This window comes from Spea bombifrons, chromosome 1, assembly GCF_027358695.1.
Source record: "Spea bombifrons isolate aSpeBom1 chromosome 1, aSpeBom1.2.pri, whole genome shotgun sequence".
NCBI lineage: Eukaryota > Metazoa > Chordata > Amphibia > Anura > Pelobatidae > Spea > Spea bombifrons.
In genome coordinates, this window is record NC_071087.1 from 157102818 (window position 1) to 157122928 (window position 20111).

The following is a 20111-nucleotide window of genomic DNA, read 5'->3' on the forward strand; positions in this document are numbered from 1 at the left end:
TGAACCTGTTAGCCCAATGTATAACCACCTCCAGGGGCCAAGGCTGGCCCTGATACAAGGCAGCGGGCCTGATAATACTTCCCTGTCCTGGTTATCAAAGCAGAACCAGAGACTAAGTAACCAGCTGTGATTCCCAGAGGCTCCAGACCATATTGTGACAACGCGCACTACACATCCTTGTCCAATTCACAGGAACACACATAAAAAAACAATTACCTTCTTACAGTGGCAGAAAATCCTGAAATTCAAACATCCCACAGGCCATTTAGCACCGTACCTTTGCAGAGTCCATGTTTGCCAATTTCCCCAATTAAAAAATAATAATGTCTTTAAAACCATTGTCATAAAAAATATTTTTATTACATGATCTACAGAATACAAGAACATCGGCATAAGATCTCAAACATATACATTTAATAACACTGGAACGATTTAGAAAAAAATATATAACAGTCATTACAAATTGTCAACCGTATTCCGTTGGTTAATAATGTTGCATAAAAGTATATAGTTATAAATATCTGCAAATATGGCTCCGTTATTCTTTGCCAAACCAATCTGACCTCGATGCCCACAATGGGATCTGGGGGGACGTCAAGGCCAACGCAAACTCTACTGAGAAGACTCCATGAGTAGCCACATTACAGATTAGTAACTTCACAACTCAAAGAATTCTACCTACCGTGCTACCTACCCACGGGATGTTTTTAACGTATAAAGCAACTTTATAATCATCTTTAATCAACATTATCAAAAGAAAAACAGTTCATAGAAAATAATAATCGTTCAGAATCAATTGTAAGTTAGTGATGCATTCCTAATACTTTGTCAATAGTGTTAATAAACCGTTACTCCAGATCTGAACATATTAAAATATAATTTAACCATTTCAGTGTCAGAGCTAGGCATAGCCCTACCGTCACCAGATCTGAGCATATTAAAATACATTTTAACCATTTCAGTGTCACAGCAATGCTTTGCCCTGTCGTCACCAGATCTGAACATAGTAAAATGGATTTTAACCATTTCAGTGACAGAGCAATGTTTTGCCCTACCGTCACCAGATCTGAACATATTAAAATGGATTTTAACCATTTCAGTGACAGAGCAATGTTTTGCACTACCGTCACCAGATCTGAACATATTAAAATACACTTTAACCATTTCAGTGTCAGAGCAATGCTTTGCCCTCTCAACACCAGATCAGAACATATTAAAATGGATTTTAACTATTTCAGCGTCACAACAATGCTTTCCCCTTCCTTTGCCAGATCAGAACATATTAAAATATATTTTAACCATTTCAATGTCACAGCAACGCTTTGCCCTACCGGCACCAGTTTACCATTCATGACACCATGTTTTAGAGCCTCCCTAAACTTGCATTTTATTTATCTTGCTCTTTGCAGGTACAGAACAGGGGTGTTCTTTGCTTACAAGGCGCAAGCAGTCTATTGCTTTCTGATTTCATTTTAATGCATGTATGAAATAATTGATAGCCTCTGTATACAAGCAGAACTATAAAAAAGTGGAATAAATAAACAAGGATAGTAAAAATCTATCATACGCTGCAATCAACATAGACTTATGTAGATAGTCAAAGGGGCATTTCTCAAATCTTCCCATATTTACAACAAGCAAATGTGACCAAGGTCAATAACTGCTGTCCTTTACAATACTTTAACGAGGATATCTGGTAGTATTCAGGTTTGAACTAATGTTTAGCAATGTGAACGAGTGTATCGATCTGTCCAGCATTTAGGGTATATTCACAGCCTGGTCATCTGCAAATCTTGGAATCTTCTTAAATTCATCTTGGTTCTTTTGGAAAAGCTGTGCAAGGATGTGATCGGCTGTAGCGTGGAAATAATCATCCATATCCAAGGTTTCCAACTAGAACAAAAAAAAGTATTTTTAAAATCGTTATTTTGTGTAATAAAATTATCATTTATATATAGTAACAAAGTAGCAGCAACAGAACTTTACAGAAAGTAAGTAGCAAACCAGAACTTTAACACCAATTTCTTTTCTGACAATTGTTAACTGTTCAAATATATATTTATATATATATATACCGTATTTGCTCGATTATAAGACGAGGTTTTTTCCAGAGCAAATGCTCTGAAAAATACCCCTCGTCTTATAATCGGGGTCGTCTTCTAATCAGACCCCAAAAAAATGCTGGCGCCATGCTGCTTACCGGTCGCGAGCAGCGTCTCTTCTGTTAGAAGCAGGGCAGGAAGCTTGCAGCGTCCTCACAGAACTCTATCTCCCCCCTCCCTCCTCTGAGGGCGGGGCCAGAGAAGTTGCTACAGCCGGTCCCCTGCAGAAGTCTGCGAGTGGGAGATCTGCAGTTCAGGTGAGGGGGTGGGGGAGGGTTTTTGAGTATGTGTGAAGTGTGTGTGATTAAGGGAATGAATGAGTATTTAAATGTTTGTGAATGAGTGTGAGTGTGTGTGTGATAGCATGGATGTGTAAGGGGGGTGGGGGTTGTAGCATGGCATATGGAGGCTGTAATCCCACTGCTATCATCCCCAGGTTCCAGCATGTACTGGCTGCCTTGGCTTGATAGGAGTGTGATTGCTGTTAGCAGTTTGATATATATATATATATCAAACTGCTAACAGCAATCACACTCCTATCAAGCCAAGGCAGCCAGTACATGCTGGGTTAAAAGGCATATCATGGGGCTGAGTGGCATATAGGGGGTTAAAATGCATTTCTGGACCTCCAGAAATGCATTTTAACCCCCTATATGCCACTCAGCCCCATGATATGCCTATATACCTCCAGAAATGCTTTATACCCCCCTATATGCCACTCAGCCCCATGATATGCCTTTTAACCCCCTATATGCCAGAGTGGCATACAGGGGTATAAGGCATATCATGGGGCAGAGTGGCAAATAGGGGGGTATAAAGCATTTCTGGGGGCAGAGTGGCATAACTGGGGGGGGGCAGGTTGGCAAATAAAAGGAAATTTAAAAAATATATTTTTCTCAATCATAGCTTTTATTAAACATGAAAATAATTTACATTAATTAATATTTACTGGTAAAACTTTTTCCCTATAGGGTAGTCTTATATTCAGGCTTTTTGTTTTTTTCCTAAATTAATATTTTGATTTTGGGGGGTCGTCTTATAATCGGGGTCGTCTTATAATCGAGCAAATACGGTATATATGTGTATGTATATATATATATATATATATATATATAAATTTTCATGGGGGTTTTACATTAATAAAAATACCAAAAGACAATACATCTGAAGAAATTGTAAAATACTGACCTTAAAACTTTACTTTAGCTAATAGGATACATTTCAATGTTTACCAAATAATCTATTTATCTGAATATTGTAAATATACTGTATGTGGTTTGAGGTCTGCTTTATCCTTGAGAAATGTTAGGGGAGTGATGGTGCCCTCTAGTGGTAAATAATGTAGTTGTGCAACCTCCTATGATAACAATAACTTATTTGTTACAAGTTGATACTTTTATTGGCTACCAAATATAATAGATTGCAAGCTTTTGAGACAATCTAGGGCTCTTCTTCATGCATATTAATGACTCCTCACCTGCTGTTTCTGTAAGTCAAATTGTTATGTTATATACTACTTGTTATGTTCTGTCTACCCATTGTACAGCGCTACGGAATTTGATGGCGCCATATAAAACAATAAATAATAATAAAATAATAATGACTTTTATTGCTTTTTTTTCTGAAGCACAGTCAATTAGAACCAGAAAACTATACCATACCTGCTAACATTTCAAAAAGTATAAAGAGGGACACCTTTGTTCTGGGGGTGTGGTTAGAGGTGTGGCTGGGGCGGGGCTTTTTACCTTGTAACTATTTATAAATATTATGAGTAAGGCACTGAGAGAAGTAGAATATTCTTTCTTAGATGTAATGTAAAGGAGTTTTACTTTGCTGAGAGGGTGGCAGATAAGTGGACCAGCTTCCCAGCAGAAGTGGTAGAGGTTAATACAGTGAGGGAACTTAAACATGCATGGGATGGGCATACGGCTCCTGAATCCAAGACAAGGACTGATTAAGTCCTGAACAGCAAGAAAAATACCAGACTAGACGGGCAGAGTGGTTCTTATCTGCCATCTTTCTTGATTTAATTCAATGCTTTTTTAATTTATTTTTTTTTATTAATAAATTTTATGAATTAATACGTTTTGATTAATTTTAATTTAATACAATTTAATGCTTGTAACTTATGTTTAGTGCTGCTACAAATAGTTTTATATTTTGTTAGAACCTCCAAGTTTAATATTTATCTAGAAAGGGAGAGGGCCGGATTTTCCAGGCAAGAGACGTTCCTCAGGGGCGGGGCCGTGTGAATGTGTGTGGAGCTAAATGTTAACTCCTTATACACCACATCATTATGTTTGATATGTTAGGTCTCCATGATGTTTGCCTTGCGTGTTCTGGTCATTCTGTTGCTAATAAAGTTGCCTGGGATTTAAATATGATACACACCTGGTTTCCGGTGCTGAAGGCCAGGATCATGTATAAATCTTCATCGCAGACACTTTTAATGTAATGCTGTGTTCCAATTGGGAAGAAGAACACGTCGCCAACACCCACTGAGAACTCGGAAACTGGTTCTTCTCCTACAATTCCAATCTGAAAATAAATGAATTATTAGTGCGTTTATCCTCGGGGCTCGGCAGGAATAAATCCAGAAGATGGCCCTGATTAATAACCAGTGATAAACACAAAATAACACATCCCGCTGAAATAATTATATCACAGCAAGGTGAAAATCCAGCAGAATAAGTCTCCATCCTCCAAGGTGGTTTATTTACTAAACCGTGGGGCCACAATAAAATTGGTGAGAAACCTTGAATCCCATCTCCCCATCTTTACTTGGCCAACGTCTTTCCTCGAGTCATCTACAAACTATTCTTTAGTGAATATCCAAAAAACTCTCTATGACCTTCTGCAGCCTTCTACACTCTCCGTCGTTCAAAAAGAAAGATGGGATATAATAGTACGCAGAGATCTGGTTAAGAATGATTGAGCGAATCAAGATAATTTGATTGAACCCAATTAAGATAATTACCAAGCCGCATCCACTGATGACGTATCCCATCTCGTGAGCGTTGAAATGGAAATGTGGCTGTCTCAGGCCGTTGCTGTATATCCGTAGGGTTCCCAGGGTGAGCGAGTCCTTATGCTAAGCACAAAACAGAGCAAGTTCAGTTGAAACTTGGCAGCGCTATTGCCACGATCGGTTACTGTGTATCGGTCTGTATACTTTTTCTACTAATTCATTGTGAAGATAAATGCTTGGCGCAGAACGATACTGATTTTAAGATTGTAAGCTTGCGAGCCGGGCTCTCTCCACCTAATGTATCGGTTTGTCTTAGTCTGTCAATTCCCATCTTGTCATATCCCTTGAATATATGTATTGTATTAAGTGCTGCGTAAACTGTTGGCGCTATATAAATAAAAGATAATAATAATAATAATCTTATCTACAAAAGGGACAGACACATGTTGGGTCTTCAAGCTTCACGTGATGCTGTTAAAAAGAATTAACTGAAGAGACCGAGCAGTAGAGTGAAATACATCATTCAAATAGTGGAATGGAAGATTACTGATATGTTATAGACGTATAGATGATGTATATAAAAAAAAATAGTGTTTCCTTTAATATAAATATAACAAAAACATTCACAAGACCACCAGTAAGGTTTTGAGGATCACCCTATCCGGGAGAACTTTTTTTTGCCCAGTCATTTGGGAAATTAAAAATTGACCCTAAAGCATTTTCCAGTCCGATGCCTAAAGTTGAAAACTAATTAATTGTACTTTTATATCGCTAAAAAAAGACTCGAACTATTTACCATATTTAAGGATTCACTGTAGACTTTCTCATTGTTGTTCAGACCAGCTCCGTTTCTGCGATAACGCGCCCACTGAATGATACCTCCGGGAAAAACAAATTCTCTCGATCCTTAAAAAAAAATAAATAATAATATTTACTAAATATTCGGAAGTGTCGTAATCCCAGGATATCTACAAGAAGAAGCAGAAGTGTTTTCTCCTCTGCAGGTCGTATGATTGACATAGCCTCATGATGTCATACCAGGGCCCCATCGGTAAGAGTGACCTCAAGTGGTCTGGATTGTGAAAATATTGACTTGGCAGGTAATTAGATATACGTGGTTTTTCGTGTTTATTTGTGGTTTTATTGCTGGCATGCGCAAAAATAAGGGTTTCTATAATAAGGAATATTGTGGAAGATGTTATCCATCCCCGCATGAACTACCCTGGGGTTTCATTTAAAGGTCATTGTTCTAAATATGTTCTTTATATGTAAAATATAAGAATTTAACACAATTCTGGAAATATGTTTTTACATTTTTATTTATAAAAGCAAAGATTGTTAAAGTTGAATAATACTATTTGAATAGCTCAAGTTCCTCTAGAACGTCAGCTTCTGAGCCGAGTCCTCTTTACCTAATGTATCGCTTTGTCCGTTCTAGGAGCGCTGGCGGAATTGTTGGCGCAATATAAATAAAAGATAATAATAATAATAAATACCTTTCAGGTCATAAAAGTATTTCCAGACTAGACTGTCCTCGGACTGCACGTAGCTAGCGTTCTGGATGAGCTCCATGAGATTCGATGGGAGATTGATGGCTTGATCTTCATTCGGTTTCTGGAAGGTCCGGATGAAGCCCACCCCTCCTTCCGGCTAAAATAAACACAATAAAACAAAGGAGCCCATTGAAAGCCCATTCAGAAAAACACATCTCCGGGTCTGTGTGTATGCGGGGGTTAATAAAGGGGCCGATGTGTTCGCTCTATACCAAGACCGGACCGGCAGATATATCGCGGTATTTATTAACGAGGACAATTAGGGGTTATGGATAACGATCACTTCTGGTGCAAAGTCCTTGAAGCCGAGCATTCCAATAGCTGTCACTAACACAAGGGGTTAAATTGGGTATTTGCCCGATGGCCAGTCTGGATCACCTTTAATCATATGTATGGACTGTATGGCGCTATATAAATAAAATATAATAATAATAATAATAATAATAATGATAATACAATAATATGAATCAACTGTTCTTTCCGTAAGTTAAAATGTTCTTTTATCTTCTATGCATTTAAGTATTTTTCTCTCTATATATTTATTATATGTATTATATATATCTTGTCTCCCCTTTCTCCTCCAGCGGGTACATATAACACACCAATAGAATATCCCGATTCTCCCTTTTTTTATCCATAAAGCCCGATGTTTGATCCTCTGCTTACTGACCTTTAAGGAGCGCGAAGCGATATCCTCCGGGGTCAGGAAGAACGCGTCGTCCACGTCGAGAGTCTTAAGCTCGTCGTGTGTTGTGAAGAAGAGGAGGAAAAGGCAGTCTTCATCGCCCACATTCTTCACCCAGTGGAGGGTGTTCTTTGGGAAGAAGATGACCTGGCCGGCCGTCACGTTGTATGTGGTCACGGTGTTGGCACCATCGTCGACAATGCCAATCCATGCCGTACCCTGCGAGAGCAAACCCAGCAGATGGCGATTACCAGGGATTCTTATCTAATCGCATTAAGATCATCGGCATTAACGCATTTAGATAAACGCCCTCAGACATTCCTTCCAGAGACGTCCTTTGAGGGTCCATTGAGGTCTTGGAAGCTGGTGTGACTCGACGTGTTGGTCCACCATCTTCTTCATGTTCTCTATGACCCACAGGGCCGAATCCGCAATATCTGTACCCGGCGGCGTAACGTTACATTGTTTCGCCCGCCGTTATTTCGAACGCTGCCTGGATTTACCTACAATAAGCCGAGGTGTTTCTAGAGATATCAACGGCATGGCGGCCCCGCGTACCTGTATGAGAAAGCCGTGCTCGTTGGCGTTGAAATGCCAGTGCGGGGCTCTTAACCCTTTGCTCACGATCCGAAGCGTCGCGATGGTCATCTTGGACTGGTGGTTGTTGATGCTGGCCCCGAAACGCATTTCGTTCTCGTCGGAATATTCGCTGGGGTTCCTCCTGAACCTGGCCCACTGGATCTCGCCTCCTTGGTACTCAAACACCTTGAAAACAAGCGAGAGACTCTCAGACGTGACACTTTATTTCCTAAAGGAATTCATTTGCAATAAAACACGAAGCACATCAGGTGGTTTGAAATAATAATATCGATTAATTGATATGTTCAGTGTCTCTGGGTTGCTATGTTTTGCCAGAAGTGGTTGTTTCATAGCGCAGCATTACGTCAGCTGAGATAATAAGCCCCATTGCGCAAGACGGTAGGAGCCGAGAGATACAGGCTATAAAATGTAATTATTCAATCTAGATATGGCTGATAATGTTAGCTGCCTGTAAGTTTTTTCCATCATTGTTTTTTATGATCTCTTGCTTAACTTTAATAACTACATCTACTGAAGGGGTAGTACGGAAATGGAGCGGCCAAGCAGCAGAAGTGGTAGAGGGTAATACAGCGAGGGGGATTTAAACATGCATGGGATAGACATACGGCTCCTGAATCTAAGACGAGACCAAGGACCGGTTAAGCCTTTACAGCAGGAATAATTGGGCAGACTAGATGGGGCAGAATAGGTCGAATCTGCCCTTAAATGATATGTTTCTATAATATATGTAATAATCCATGCAATAACCACATATTAGTATATTGGGTTAAAACAGTGCATATTTTTGTTGTCGGCAAGAGTAAAGGGGGCATCAACAAAGTGTACCCTAGAAAGTCCCCACCTGTCCAAAAAGGGGTCATAAGGGGTTGGCCCCCAGCAGAAGGAAGCACGCACTGTGTTTTTTGGACTACAACACAAATTAATCTGAGAAAACCAGAGGACCTTCATCCTGAGGCCCTTTCAGCTGGCTGAGACTAATGAGAGTTGGTGTCTCGCAGGGAAACATGTCGTCGGCCGTTTTTAACATACGTTCCTTCGCCGGATTTCAAAAACCCTTGCTCAGCACTCTCCGCGGAGCTCCGACGTGAAATTCAAACCCCATCTCCCGGCAACAAAGCGAAGGAAATGGAGCAACACAGAGCGACCTCGCTGGACGTTCCTACAACAAATACGCGGCCGGCTTCACCAGAAAAGGAAACGGCCCGTCTCGGCTCATGTGTTTTTTATGCAATAGTTTATTTTTTTCATATTACCCGGTGTGGGACTGGATCCAGGAATGTGATTTTGCTGACTCAGCACTTAAAAAATATGTTTTCCGCGGACCTGTTATTTGTTTTTTTTATAGATATAATTTTGTTTTTACAGCAGTTTTGCTGACAGCACGTCCCGCAATGAACTGCGCCGCTGCACGCTGGATTCTATACAATGGCCGTCCTTGTCCTGACCTGGAGGCCGACCAGTGTATGTTTGTGGTCTCCAGTATTTTGGGCTCCAAGTTGCCGAGCCGGGCACTATTACGATTATTACACGGTATACAATAATCTATGCAGTGCAAATGACTCTCACAGAAAGGATCCAGTACTGGAGTATAAAATGCTAAATGTAAACAGGCTATTATATTTGCTATTTTAACTGTAAGATGTGAAAGTTTTAGTTTTGCGGAGAGATTTAGAACATGGGACGGGCATAACGTTTCCCTGAATAGAAGACGAGGATCAAATAATGTTTCAGGTGTTTAGAACCGGGCAGATCTGATGGGCTGAAGGACGCTTATGTGCCATATGTTTCTATGGTCATAACGGTGATTTATTTAGGTGCTGTCCTAGGCTTGGCCCCTCTCATCCCTTGGGGTTTGCCTCTTCAGCCACCGTCCCCTCTGCTGTGATCTGGGATATGACATCATAGCCCCTGTTTTCCCGCATCACCTCCCGATCACCCAATCAATGCTTCCTGTTGGTTGGGACATTCTCTTGGCTCTTACGACGATAGGACCACTTTAAAGCTTTGCATTAGGATTGCACGAAATAATCTCCGGTGTATATTAAACGTACGCTTCCCTTACCTTAGATTTGCCGAGATGGTTCATGAAGCTATAGCGGCTGTCAGCGGGTTTTTGTGGCGGTTTGGCGTCCATGCCGGGACTCATCGTGTCCTGAGCGGTTTTCTCATTGAAATGCCCGACGTAGACCAAGGACAGGATCAGCACTCCGATGGCTGTGGTTATGAGGCAAGCCAGAAAACAAACCAGGAAGATTCTCAGGAGCGACCATGAAGGTTTTTTCTTTTCCTGAAAGTGGAGAATAGAAGCCCGTTATCTCCATGTCTGGTTCCTCAACCCCCATCACGGACCATCCGTCCTTCCATTTCTTTCAACACCTGAGCAATTTGGATTCTGTCCCAACATTAATTATAAAACAAACATTTCAACTCCCTAATTATTACTTATTCCGTTAGATAGCACCATCATATTCCACAGCGAAGTACAAAGGGGTAATATTACTATGCATTATGAAGGGCCGTCCCAAGCGAGCTTTTGTATTAAGGGATGAGCTGGTTCTGTATCATGCAAGCGGAGACATCGCTGCTTTACTTATGCATTATGCAGGGCCAGCTCAGCCCTTCTACTAGTTTATACCCAATCCCATTGTAAATCAATAATGAATCAATGATCAATACCAAATGATCATTTCTCAACTGATTTATATAAAGAACTTTTATTATTCGGGCATTATCCTTTAGATGCTGCGGACACATTCACAAGAATAAGTATTATTATTATTATTATTATTGCGCCATGATTACTAATTATAATTTTGAATTTCCAATTTTTATTTATTTTTTTACAATTAAACTCTCATGTTTTGCCCACCTACATAGATGTCTAAAAAAAACCTGGGGTCAAACTTTATAATAAAATAATAGGATATATAATAATATAAATAAAATATTGGACAGCCTTAACCTACAAGAAAAATAAAAGTTTGAAACATAATAGCAATATATAACACAATTAAATATATATATATATATAACAGCAATATATAACACAATTAAATATATATATATATAATAGCAATATATAACACAATTAAATATATATATATATATATAACAGTAATATATAACACAATTAAATATATATATATATATATAACAGTAATATATAACACAATTAAATATATATATATATATATAACAGTAATATATAACACAATTAAATATATATATATATATAAAACAGTAATATATAACACAATTAAATATATTTTTATATAAATCGATGTATCGATGATATTGAGCATACCTGAAAAGAATAAGGGTACATTTTGTTTTGTTGCGTTTTGGGGTTAAAGCCCGCAGCCCCTTCTTCTTGCATTTCAAACCCTCCGTTCTCCATTTCTGAGACGGTCTGTAGGGTAGATGAATGTCTGCTAAACGGTTCGCTCTCTACCAGTTCCAATGATGTTCCTCGAGGACCTGCCACCTTTTTATAGCCGTTTCACAAGGAAGTAATCGGTGTTTATTAGACGTAGTATGAATACGTTTCAGTGAAGAAGAAAAAAAGGTATATCCAAAAGACTGGATGAAATGTTAAGGGCAAGGTCACGTCTCGCCATCACTGCAGTTTCCTCAATAAACGCTGTGTGAGTCACAGAAGGAAAATGTTTAAGAAATCCACATTTCACAATATTCTCACTTTACACAGATCACAGAAAAATAAATATATATATCTACCCTGCACCGAGTTAACCTGAACATGTAATGGCATTTCCCTCTTTTATATGATATATTACGAAATATTGCCCACTTGTGTCTAAAATATATGCTGGGAGTTATGTTAAAGAATAAACTTGCAAATTAAAAAAAGTATTATAGTAAATCAGTTAGAATGAAATGATTTATCTATATAAATGTTATGTTTACATATATTTTTTTTGGCGTATATTGGCAGCGATCTCCCAATAGTTCTTCATGCGCCATCTTTACGGCAGAAAAAGTGAAAGGAGAATTTGCGATGGAAATACATTTTTTTTCTCTCCATGCGCATATACAGTAATGTAGTTTGACAAAAACTTTGTTTTTAACTAAATCTGTTCCAATAAGCCCCCTTTATCTGCAGACCTGGAGGCAGCCATTGTTGTCAGTCATGTGATATTTTGAATGACTTTCGTGCTCCAACACCACACTGAGCTGATGCTTTATGGCAATGCTAATGAAGTCCGTTCCTCCAGACACTCATTTAAACAGAGTGTCTGGCTGGTTGGTTAAGCCTGAGCCATTCTATTCTTTACCACAGGCAGTATGAGAAATATAATAGTATGCAGGTTTCTGAAAGCATTATATTAAAGAATTATCACAATATTTTTGAAAATGGGTTTTAACGAGATACTAGTAATGAAAAAAATAATGAGAGTTCCCATTTAGGCAGGTCCCGGTGGAAGCATAGAATTTAAGATCCAAACTCATTTATTTCATTATGTATCAACATTTCATTAAATGGCTATACGGCAGGGAGGCGCACCCCAACAACTAGGGGAATGGAAATACAGCCCCTGACGCATTTCACGCTACATCTGTCCGTACCTGGGAACTCTCCGGTTTAGCCAGGACACTCAGGGTGAAACGCTGGGTTTTCTGGGTCTCCGGGTGACTACTGGGCAACTCTGGGTGGCGAGAGCGGCATTCCCAGCTTCCCACCCACTTCATCAATGGAGTGTGTCCCGCCACATTGGTGGGGCCACCCACAACGTCAATGGGACCGTCTACCCGCATCCCGCAAGGGACGTAGCCAGAAAGTCTCCAGCTACGCACCTAGCGTTTAATCACACGCCTGCCTCTCCACCTGGCATGATTCCCTCCATATAATCTTCCAAGAGGTTCTCAGGGCCAGACTGAAGGGGTAACGCCATCTGATGACGTAAGTGCTGGATATGTGTTTACATGGTTACCAGAGTAGCAAATTGGGTGAGCGTGTACGTAAATATATATATGTTATGAATAAAATAGAAAACATACATGACATATTAAGTGCGCTGATTACAAAACCTATCTTCCATAAATTGGAATCACACAGACAGATCCATAAACACTCCCTAATGACCTTGTAGGCTCAGTGGATTTCAAAACTGGTGAATTCCTGTCTCCGATTAACAGATTATTATGCAAATGTATTAAATCCTTGGCAATCATATAACTAGAAGATAATTTCAAAAAGAGATCAATACATTTAATTAATTAATGAAATTAAATTATTTAAATATGTTATAGTGAAGAAACAGTCCAAAAATAAGTTGAAAAGCGTTAAATATGGCACCACGCATTAAGAATTGAATTCCAGGCTAGGGTTACTGGGATGGGGAAAGCAAAAGCAATATCATCAAAAATACCAAAAATCTAACTTTTAATAAAAATAGCATACCACAAATATTTCTCAGATTGCTACCTTTGGGAATTGCATCTTTTGTGCTGAAATGCTGGGGTCTGGGGTCTGAGGCGATTGGGAAAACATTTGGTCTATTGTATGTTTTTCTTGGTCCTATATGCTTGTCATGTTCACCTCTGATTGAGGGTCCACCATGACTTCTGCTGCTTCACTCTAATCAAAGTAGAGCTAAGGGGCAACTGAACTTGGGGTCTAAGTTCCGGCCAGATGTCTAGGGCAGCCAAAGTCAACAGGTGAATCAGAGATGTCAACATTGAAATGAAGAGCGACCAAAGATCATTAAGACACTGTCTCACTAGATGAGCAATGGGGGATGACAATGTCACTAAGACTCAAAGTACAATACAGCAGTGTCATGATGCCGGACCGTACGTAGAGCGTATGTATGTTTAGTAGACATTCTTTATGGTTGAATGTCATCAAGCAGACCTATTCCCAGTAATTTATGTTTGCCCAGGCCTAGGGCAGTAGGTCCAGGAGGGTGGCAGTGCCTCTGCCATAAAATTAGGGTCAGTTTTCCTTCCTGAGCGCTGCTCAATAGGCTGGTGACAATGGAGATCTCTGATATCCTCGATCAGACCATTCACATTATGAAGGACTATGCAAAGTGGGCTCTACTTCCATAGGACAAGGTAAAATGCACCTTTAAGACAATGGAGAGCCACAGCAATAAGGCTGTCATGCGAGGACGGGACGGCTGGGGCTACTGCCCTGGGTCCGGTCTAGAGGGGCGCCCAAGATAAATACATTACGGCCTATTCCACTGACCAAAAATGGTCGTTCCTTGCCTTTCAGAAATGTTGTGGGCTTTTTTGATTCATAAATGAAATTCGTTGTCACTCACTCCCACGCACTCTCCCTCACACTCTCCCTCACACTCTCCCTCACACTCTCTCTCACACTCTCCCTCACACTCTCTCGTCTCTATATCTTCTCCTGCAGCCGCTTCAGTGCCTCCAATTCTTGTTTTTCTCCCGGCTCTCCGCTGCGTTTCCGCACTTCTCTTCTTCTATGGTGAGCATGAGAGAGTATGAGAGAAAAAAAAACAACAAATTTCATTTTAGTTTTCATTTTTTTCCTACAAATTAACAAAATTGGCGAATTTTGTTAAAATTAAACTCTGTACAAATCCTGATCCACAAGTCTATTAGAAACATCATTCCTAGTACCAGAAATAATTATTTAAAATCCTGCCTCATTCATAATTTATGTGGGATAATTAATAGTAATACGGCGCGGGAGTCGGCATTGAGAGGTTGTCGCCGTATAACCTGAGAAAAGTTTCTTAAAGGTTTCTGTGTTGCTTTTTGTGTTTAAATGACTTGGCATACATGCAATAAACATTTGGTCTATTGTATGTTTTTGTTGGTCCTATATGATATAAATCAATAAATAATAATAATAATAATATAATGCTAATTCCTGGGCTGTTTTAAAAAAAATGACATAGCCCAAACCATGGCACATGGAAATTCAATAAGATACGGTAGTGAAGCCCTTTGTTAATGATGATTACTGGTCTATTCTAAATTCACTAGCCCACCCAGACTCCCTAACCTGAACCCTGTATTTCTTAATACCTTAATTTAAACATGTCTTTAAACTAAGGTCCCCTGTCCTATAACTAATAACCTGCTGTACCTATTTTTGTGATGTCATTAGCATGATGTCATTTTAACCCGTCTCCTGCTCCAAATTCTTTCCCCCAAGGAGAGTTCAGGAATGGGACGATGGATGTTAAAGCGGGAGGCTAACAGGGCTGTTTCCCCGAATCGAGACTCTGGAGCCATGAATCCCAGCTCCGGAGATGCCTTTTTTTTTTGGCATCGCCATCTAAAAAATGCGTTACTACTACAAGGAAAAGAAAGTAAGAGAAAGATACAATAAGAATACGATGCAATAAAGGCAGTATAAACATTAAATGAATAGTTCCAAAGGTAGGTAAAGTAATTGATCAAGAAAATACGTGTTTGGTGACGGCAAGAATAAGAATTGTGCAACAATGGGAAGCTCACTAGTGATAATAAAGCCGTGTACTTGAATTGTTTTAGTATATGAAAGTTTGACGTAATTTAGAAATTTCCTGGTTTTTGAAAGAAAAACTAATTTTGTCCATTAAAATAAAATAAAATGGATCAGAAATCCAGCACAGACGGAGTGAAGGAATTTAAACATTCATGGCATGGGCATACGGCTCCTGAATCTATAACGAGACCAATGACTGTTTAAGGTTTGAGTCTTTACAGCAGCAAAAACGGGCAGACTAGACGGGGGCCGAATGGATCTGATCTGCTGGCACATTCTATGATTCTATGTAAAAAAAATTAACGGGGTGAGGGCTTTACAACAGCAGTATTATAAACAAATGCAAATAAATTATAGTTAAGTGGGTAATGGTCATATGTGGAAACTTCCCAGAGCAGCCCACCCAAGCGGCTCCCTCTTCTTGGGGGGGTGTCTTTGTAAAGGGCCCGGTGGCCCCAGGCAGCCTTTGGTTGATGGGCAGTGGAAGGAAAGAGGGCGGGGAGTGGGCGGGGCCAAACATCAGTCCCCTGCCGGAGAACGAAGAAATGAACCCAGGAGACCCAAAAAAGCAACATTTCACCCGGAGACTCCCTATTAAGATATAATGTGGGCCTAACGAATAGTATGTGCAGATTATATGATGCTCAAGAAAGGTTTGGGAAATGATTTCATTTATTACACAATTATATAACAGCGGTTTTTTTTTTTAAACAGTTTTGTGTGCGTTGTATGCATTTTTAAATTACGAAATATTTGGTGATTGATATTGAAGATGGATTCCATTTCTTTCCGTTGGCAGTGTTTTTTAACTTTGTATGTTAAAGCAATTGCGTTTGTTTTAAGTCCATGCGCTGGAAAGTGGTTGTTAGAAATAAGCACTCCCGCCTACGAGATATTGTAAACCTTAAGGAAAAGTGTACAGGACACAATAAATATATTGCAAGATTATCGAAACTTGCTATTGCTACTAATAGATAAGACACAATGGATTGTGTTAATAATTAAGTCAAAGTTCTACTTCCATCATTGAGGGGAATTTACCCTGTCTGATTTATACTTTTATTAATGTAAATTAGCAAAGGGCATGGCACAAATCAGTGTGAAACACATACTTTTAGTGAATTTAGTAAACCCATACAAGTTACCGTATATATTGGGTTTTTTTCAGAACAAGAAGTGTTTTCTTCAAATACTATTTTTTATCATATCATCTAATTTACTATTAAAATATACTGTATGCACTAGTTCTCACTTTTCTTTGACAAATATTTTACTCATCTACAAAAACTAATGAAAAAATCTGCTAAATAGATTATACTATTTGTTCTGAGTTTTGAAATATCCAATGTTTTAATGTTTTTTTTGCCTTTTTTTTTTGCAAGTTATAGGACATTAAATACAAGTAGCAGTTTGCTATTTTTTTTATTTTTTTTTTACAAATCTGGTCATTTTGCCCCCATGTGCTATGTGGGACATATTTGAAACTGGCCAGTTCAGTTTACCCCATCAAACCATATACTTGTGAAAACTATACACCCCAGGGTATTTCAAATGCTGATATTTTAACTCTTCACATGCACTAATTCTTCCACCAGCTTTTGTCAAAGTTTGTGGTAGTCATACTTCAGGTATGAATTCATAGCTCCTGGTATATGTCATTGTCAAACCACAGCCCAATATGTTTTCATCAACATCCCCTGAGCACGGTGATATCACCCATACATGGGTTTGTCAGGTTGTTTGTGATGGAAAAGGCCATATTTGGGAGGATTTTTAAATAATTTTAAGGTCAGTCTGTGCTTATACCCTATTTGAGACATCTCCAAATCTGGCCAATTCAATTTGCCCCATAAAACCACACTTTAAAAAAATAAATAAATAGACACTCCATTGGTGTTTGAAAGCTAGTATTTTAATTCTTATAATGCCAGTATTTTTGGGAATATACAGCATTAATATTAGCACTTCCTCATAAAAATAATCTTGTCATTTTTTTTATTTTATTTTTTTTATATTTTTAGGCTTTTTTCTTACCTTTTTTTGGACCTGGATGGTTCCACTGATGACATCGCTGCATAATTTTTAATGCATAATGTTTTTAAATGCTACTAGTTATTTTATTTTTTAACTCTTTTTATTTTTGTTCCATTAATTTTAATTTTAGTAATCACATTGTGATTAGAAAGCTGTGTCCAACCTGCAAGGGGAGTCCAGAGTTTTTAGAGGGATCTGGAGAGTTTATTTTTTTAAAGGGCGCCGCCATCTCTCGCAGGGGCGCTTGTCCTGGGGTGGGTTTTCGGTGTCACCGAATGCCTCACTATCGAGGCATTCCAGCCACACATCTAAGCTCTTAGTGTATGGCGGACGTTGACATCTGGGGGAGGGGTCACACGGTGCCCCTGCTGCCGATCTCGGTGCATTTCAGCATTGTTTAAGCAAATAAAGCAATCATAGATCACTTTCTAAGCTTCCTTAATGCCATGAAGTGCCGGCACGTCATTGGTCTTTAACTGACTGTTTTTACGTGAAGTGTCTGGCACGTCATTGGTCGTTAAGGGGTTAAAAAATCCCATGCATTAATATTATTATAAAATGGTACACCCCGAGGCTTCCCCCTAGGTCTCCCCCTCTCTTGCCTCTTACAGGAAGCAAGAGAGGGCATGGAGGAAGGAACTGGTGGGACTAACAGGGATAGTAGACCCTAATAGACTTAAAATGGAAAGGAAGTTGGTGGAGCCTTGGGGGCGGTGGGCCCAACCTGGGATGGGAGTATGACTGCCCAAGTGCAAATCCTTCTCATTGACCCTCTTAGTCTCCAAGGGTAATGCAGAGAGTTCCTTAGTATATTTACATGATTGGTTAGATGTTCACCAAAATTCCAGAACACGAAATACATTCCCTCATATCTTGACCACTTATCATATATAAATATTCTGGTTCTATGCAATTTTGGTTGGATGGAGTGGAGTTGGGTGGCCAGTTGGAGTAAGAGAGGTGGCCCAAGCTAACTCTATGTAGCCCCAAGCATGGGTCAAATATAGGGGCATTCAGGTATTACATACAATTACTAGCCCTTTTTTGCACACGTTTGTTAATCAAAGGAAAAATAATTTGTCCTTTCTGGTTATCGCCCTCTACATGAAAGGACTGTTGCTGCCGGAAACAAAGATGTAATTTATCAGCAGGGTCTTATGTGACACCCCTAATTCCCTCACAGTACTTTAAAGATATCAAGATTGTGTTAAGTCATAGACAAAATGATTTATTTAGACAATAGACATTTGATACTTTTCATGGCATTTGATACTTTTATCTAATCAAGCAGACCAACGTGCTTTCTCTGTCACTTGATTTCCTTGTTTGTTTGTTTTTTTTATTCTCTTTTGCACTTTTATTGATTCCAAAGTTCTTTTACTCACTCAGCTCAAATGTCCAGCAGGCTGTAAGGTTCCATTAAAAATATAAATGCCTTGGTCCTCCTTTGTAATCAGATAAAAATCCCTATAGAACCCAAGAGTAATAAAAATATATTTAATAAAAATTATTCATTTTTTGTACCATCCAAAAAAAACCCATTATGGATCAAATTTTTATTTAGCATAACTGTAATGTACCATGCTCTTGGTTACACACATCTCTTGCTTACCAGCGTGCTTGCGCCATGCTCTGTGCCAGCCAGTTCTACAGGGGGTCTAACTGGAGCCCATGTCCATATTCACAAAAAAGGGCTTTTAATTTTATTTTAATTTTTAAATATTTTTTATATATATTTTAATTTTAATGGTAGCATTTTCCTGCCAGTGATTGGCTGCTGCTTGGGTGTTTATCAAAACAACCTTTTGTAAGGAAGGTTACAATAAGAAGCCATCCAGAAGGATGCATGCTGGGGTACCTTAACAGTCTGCAGGAAAAGTTACAAATATTATTACAAGTTTGTAGTAGGTCGCTTCCAAAGGATTACAACTTTAACAACACAGGGGATAATTGGCAGAGATCCAACAATTAAGCTCTCGATTTTGTAGTCGCAGGCTTAACAGTTTCCATTGTTTCTTTTAGTTAAAGCAACTTGCTCTGACACCGCCAAGTCCTGAGTACATTACAGATATTTAATTTCCACTGCCACTCCTGCTCCTGGGGGGCTATTCACCAACGGTAAACATATCAGGAGGATTTGCAGGCAAGCTGTGGTTTTGATTTTTTCTGGTCTACTTACTAATGAGCGTGCTTGCAGAAAAAAATGTGAGTTTGCAATAGCAATGTGTAACTCGTTTATTCACTGAAGCCAACTTGCATTAGCACTTAAATAGCACTGGCTGCAGTGGAAGTCCTGGGGTCCCCCTTTTCATAAAAAATTTTTTTACATTAGTTTTGCAATAATTCTGTGAGTTAAAGGCGAGGACATGCGAGTCCACAAGGCATGCACATGCTCTTAGAAATCCACAATCGTAAGCCCTTGCAAATAATTCAGCAGCTGTTTTGCAAATGTTAGCATGCGAGAGAAGGTGACTATGGCGGAGTCTGCTCAGTTGACTTTACTTCATAATAAATAGACCCACCTAACTTTGCTATGCATTATGAGGGGCCAGACCAAGTAAAAAGCTTTATTTGACCTGTATAATGCATAGTTAAATCACTTTTTTTTTACCCATTCATCCTGGTTATTAATATGAAATAGGCGCCACATCATTTTCGCATTCTTGTGCAATCCATCTATTCTGATAGCCTTTATTCTTTA

At 39.1% G+C, this 20111-nt stretch overlaps 1 protein-coding gene across 1 annotated transcript; it reads right to left on the reverse strand.

Moving 5' to 3' along the window:
• Nucleotides 1–1654: 1654 nt before the first annotated feature.
• LOC128465935 (uncharacterized) lies at nucleotides 1655–11390 on the reverse strand. Its single transcript, XM_053448208.1, has 9 exons — nucleotides 11213–11390; nucleotides 9971–10195; nucleotides 7867–8073; nucleotides 7294–7527; nucleotides 6567–6720; nucleotides 5867–5976; nucleotides 5080–5193; nucleotides 4494–4640; nucleotides 1655–1893 (listed from the first exon to the last, which is right to left on the reverse strand). Exons 1-9 carry the CDS (start codon nucleotides 11303–11305, stop codon nucleotides 1759–1761), a joined length of 1419 nt encoding a protein of 472 aa, XP_053304183.1. The 5' UTR covers nucleotides 11306–11390; the 3' UTR covers nucleotides 1655–1758.
• Nucleotides 11391–20111: the final 8721 nt, after the last annotated feature.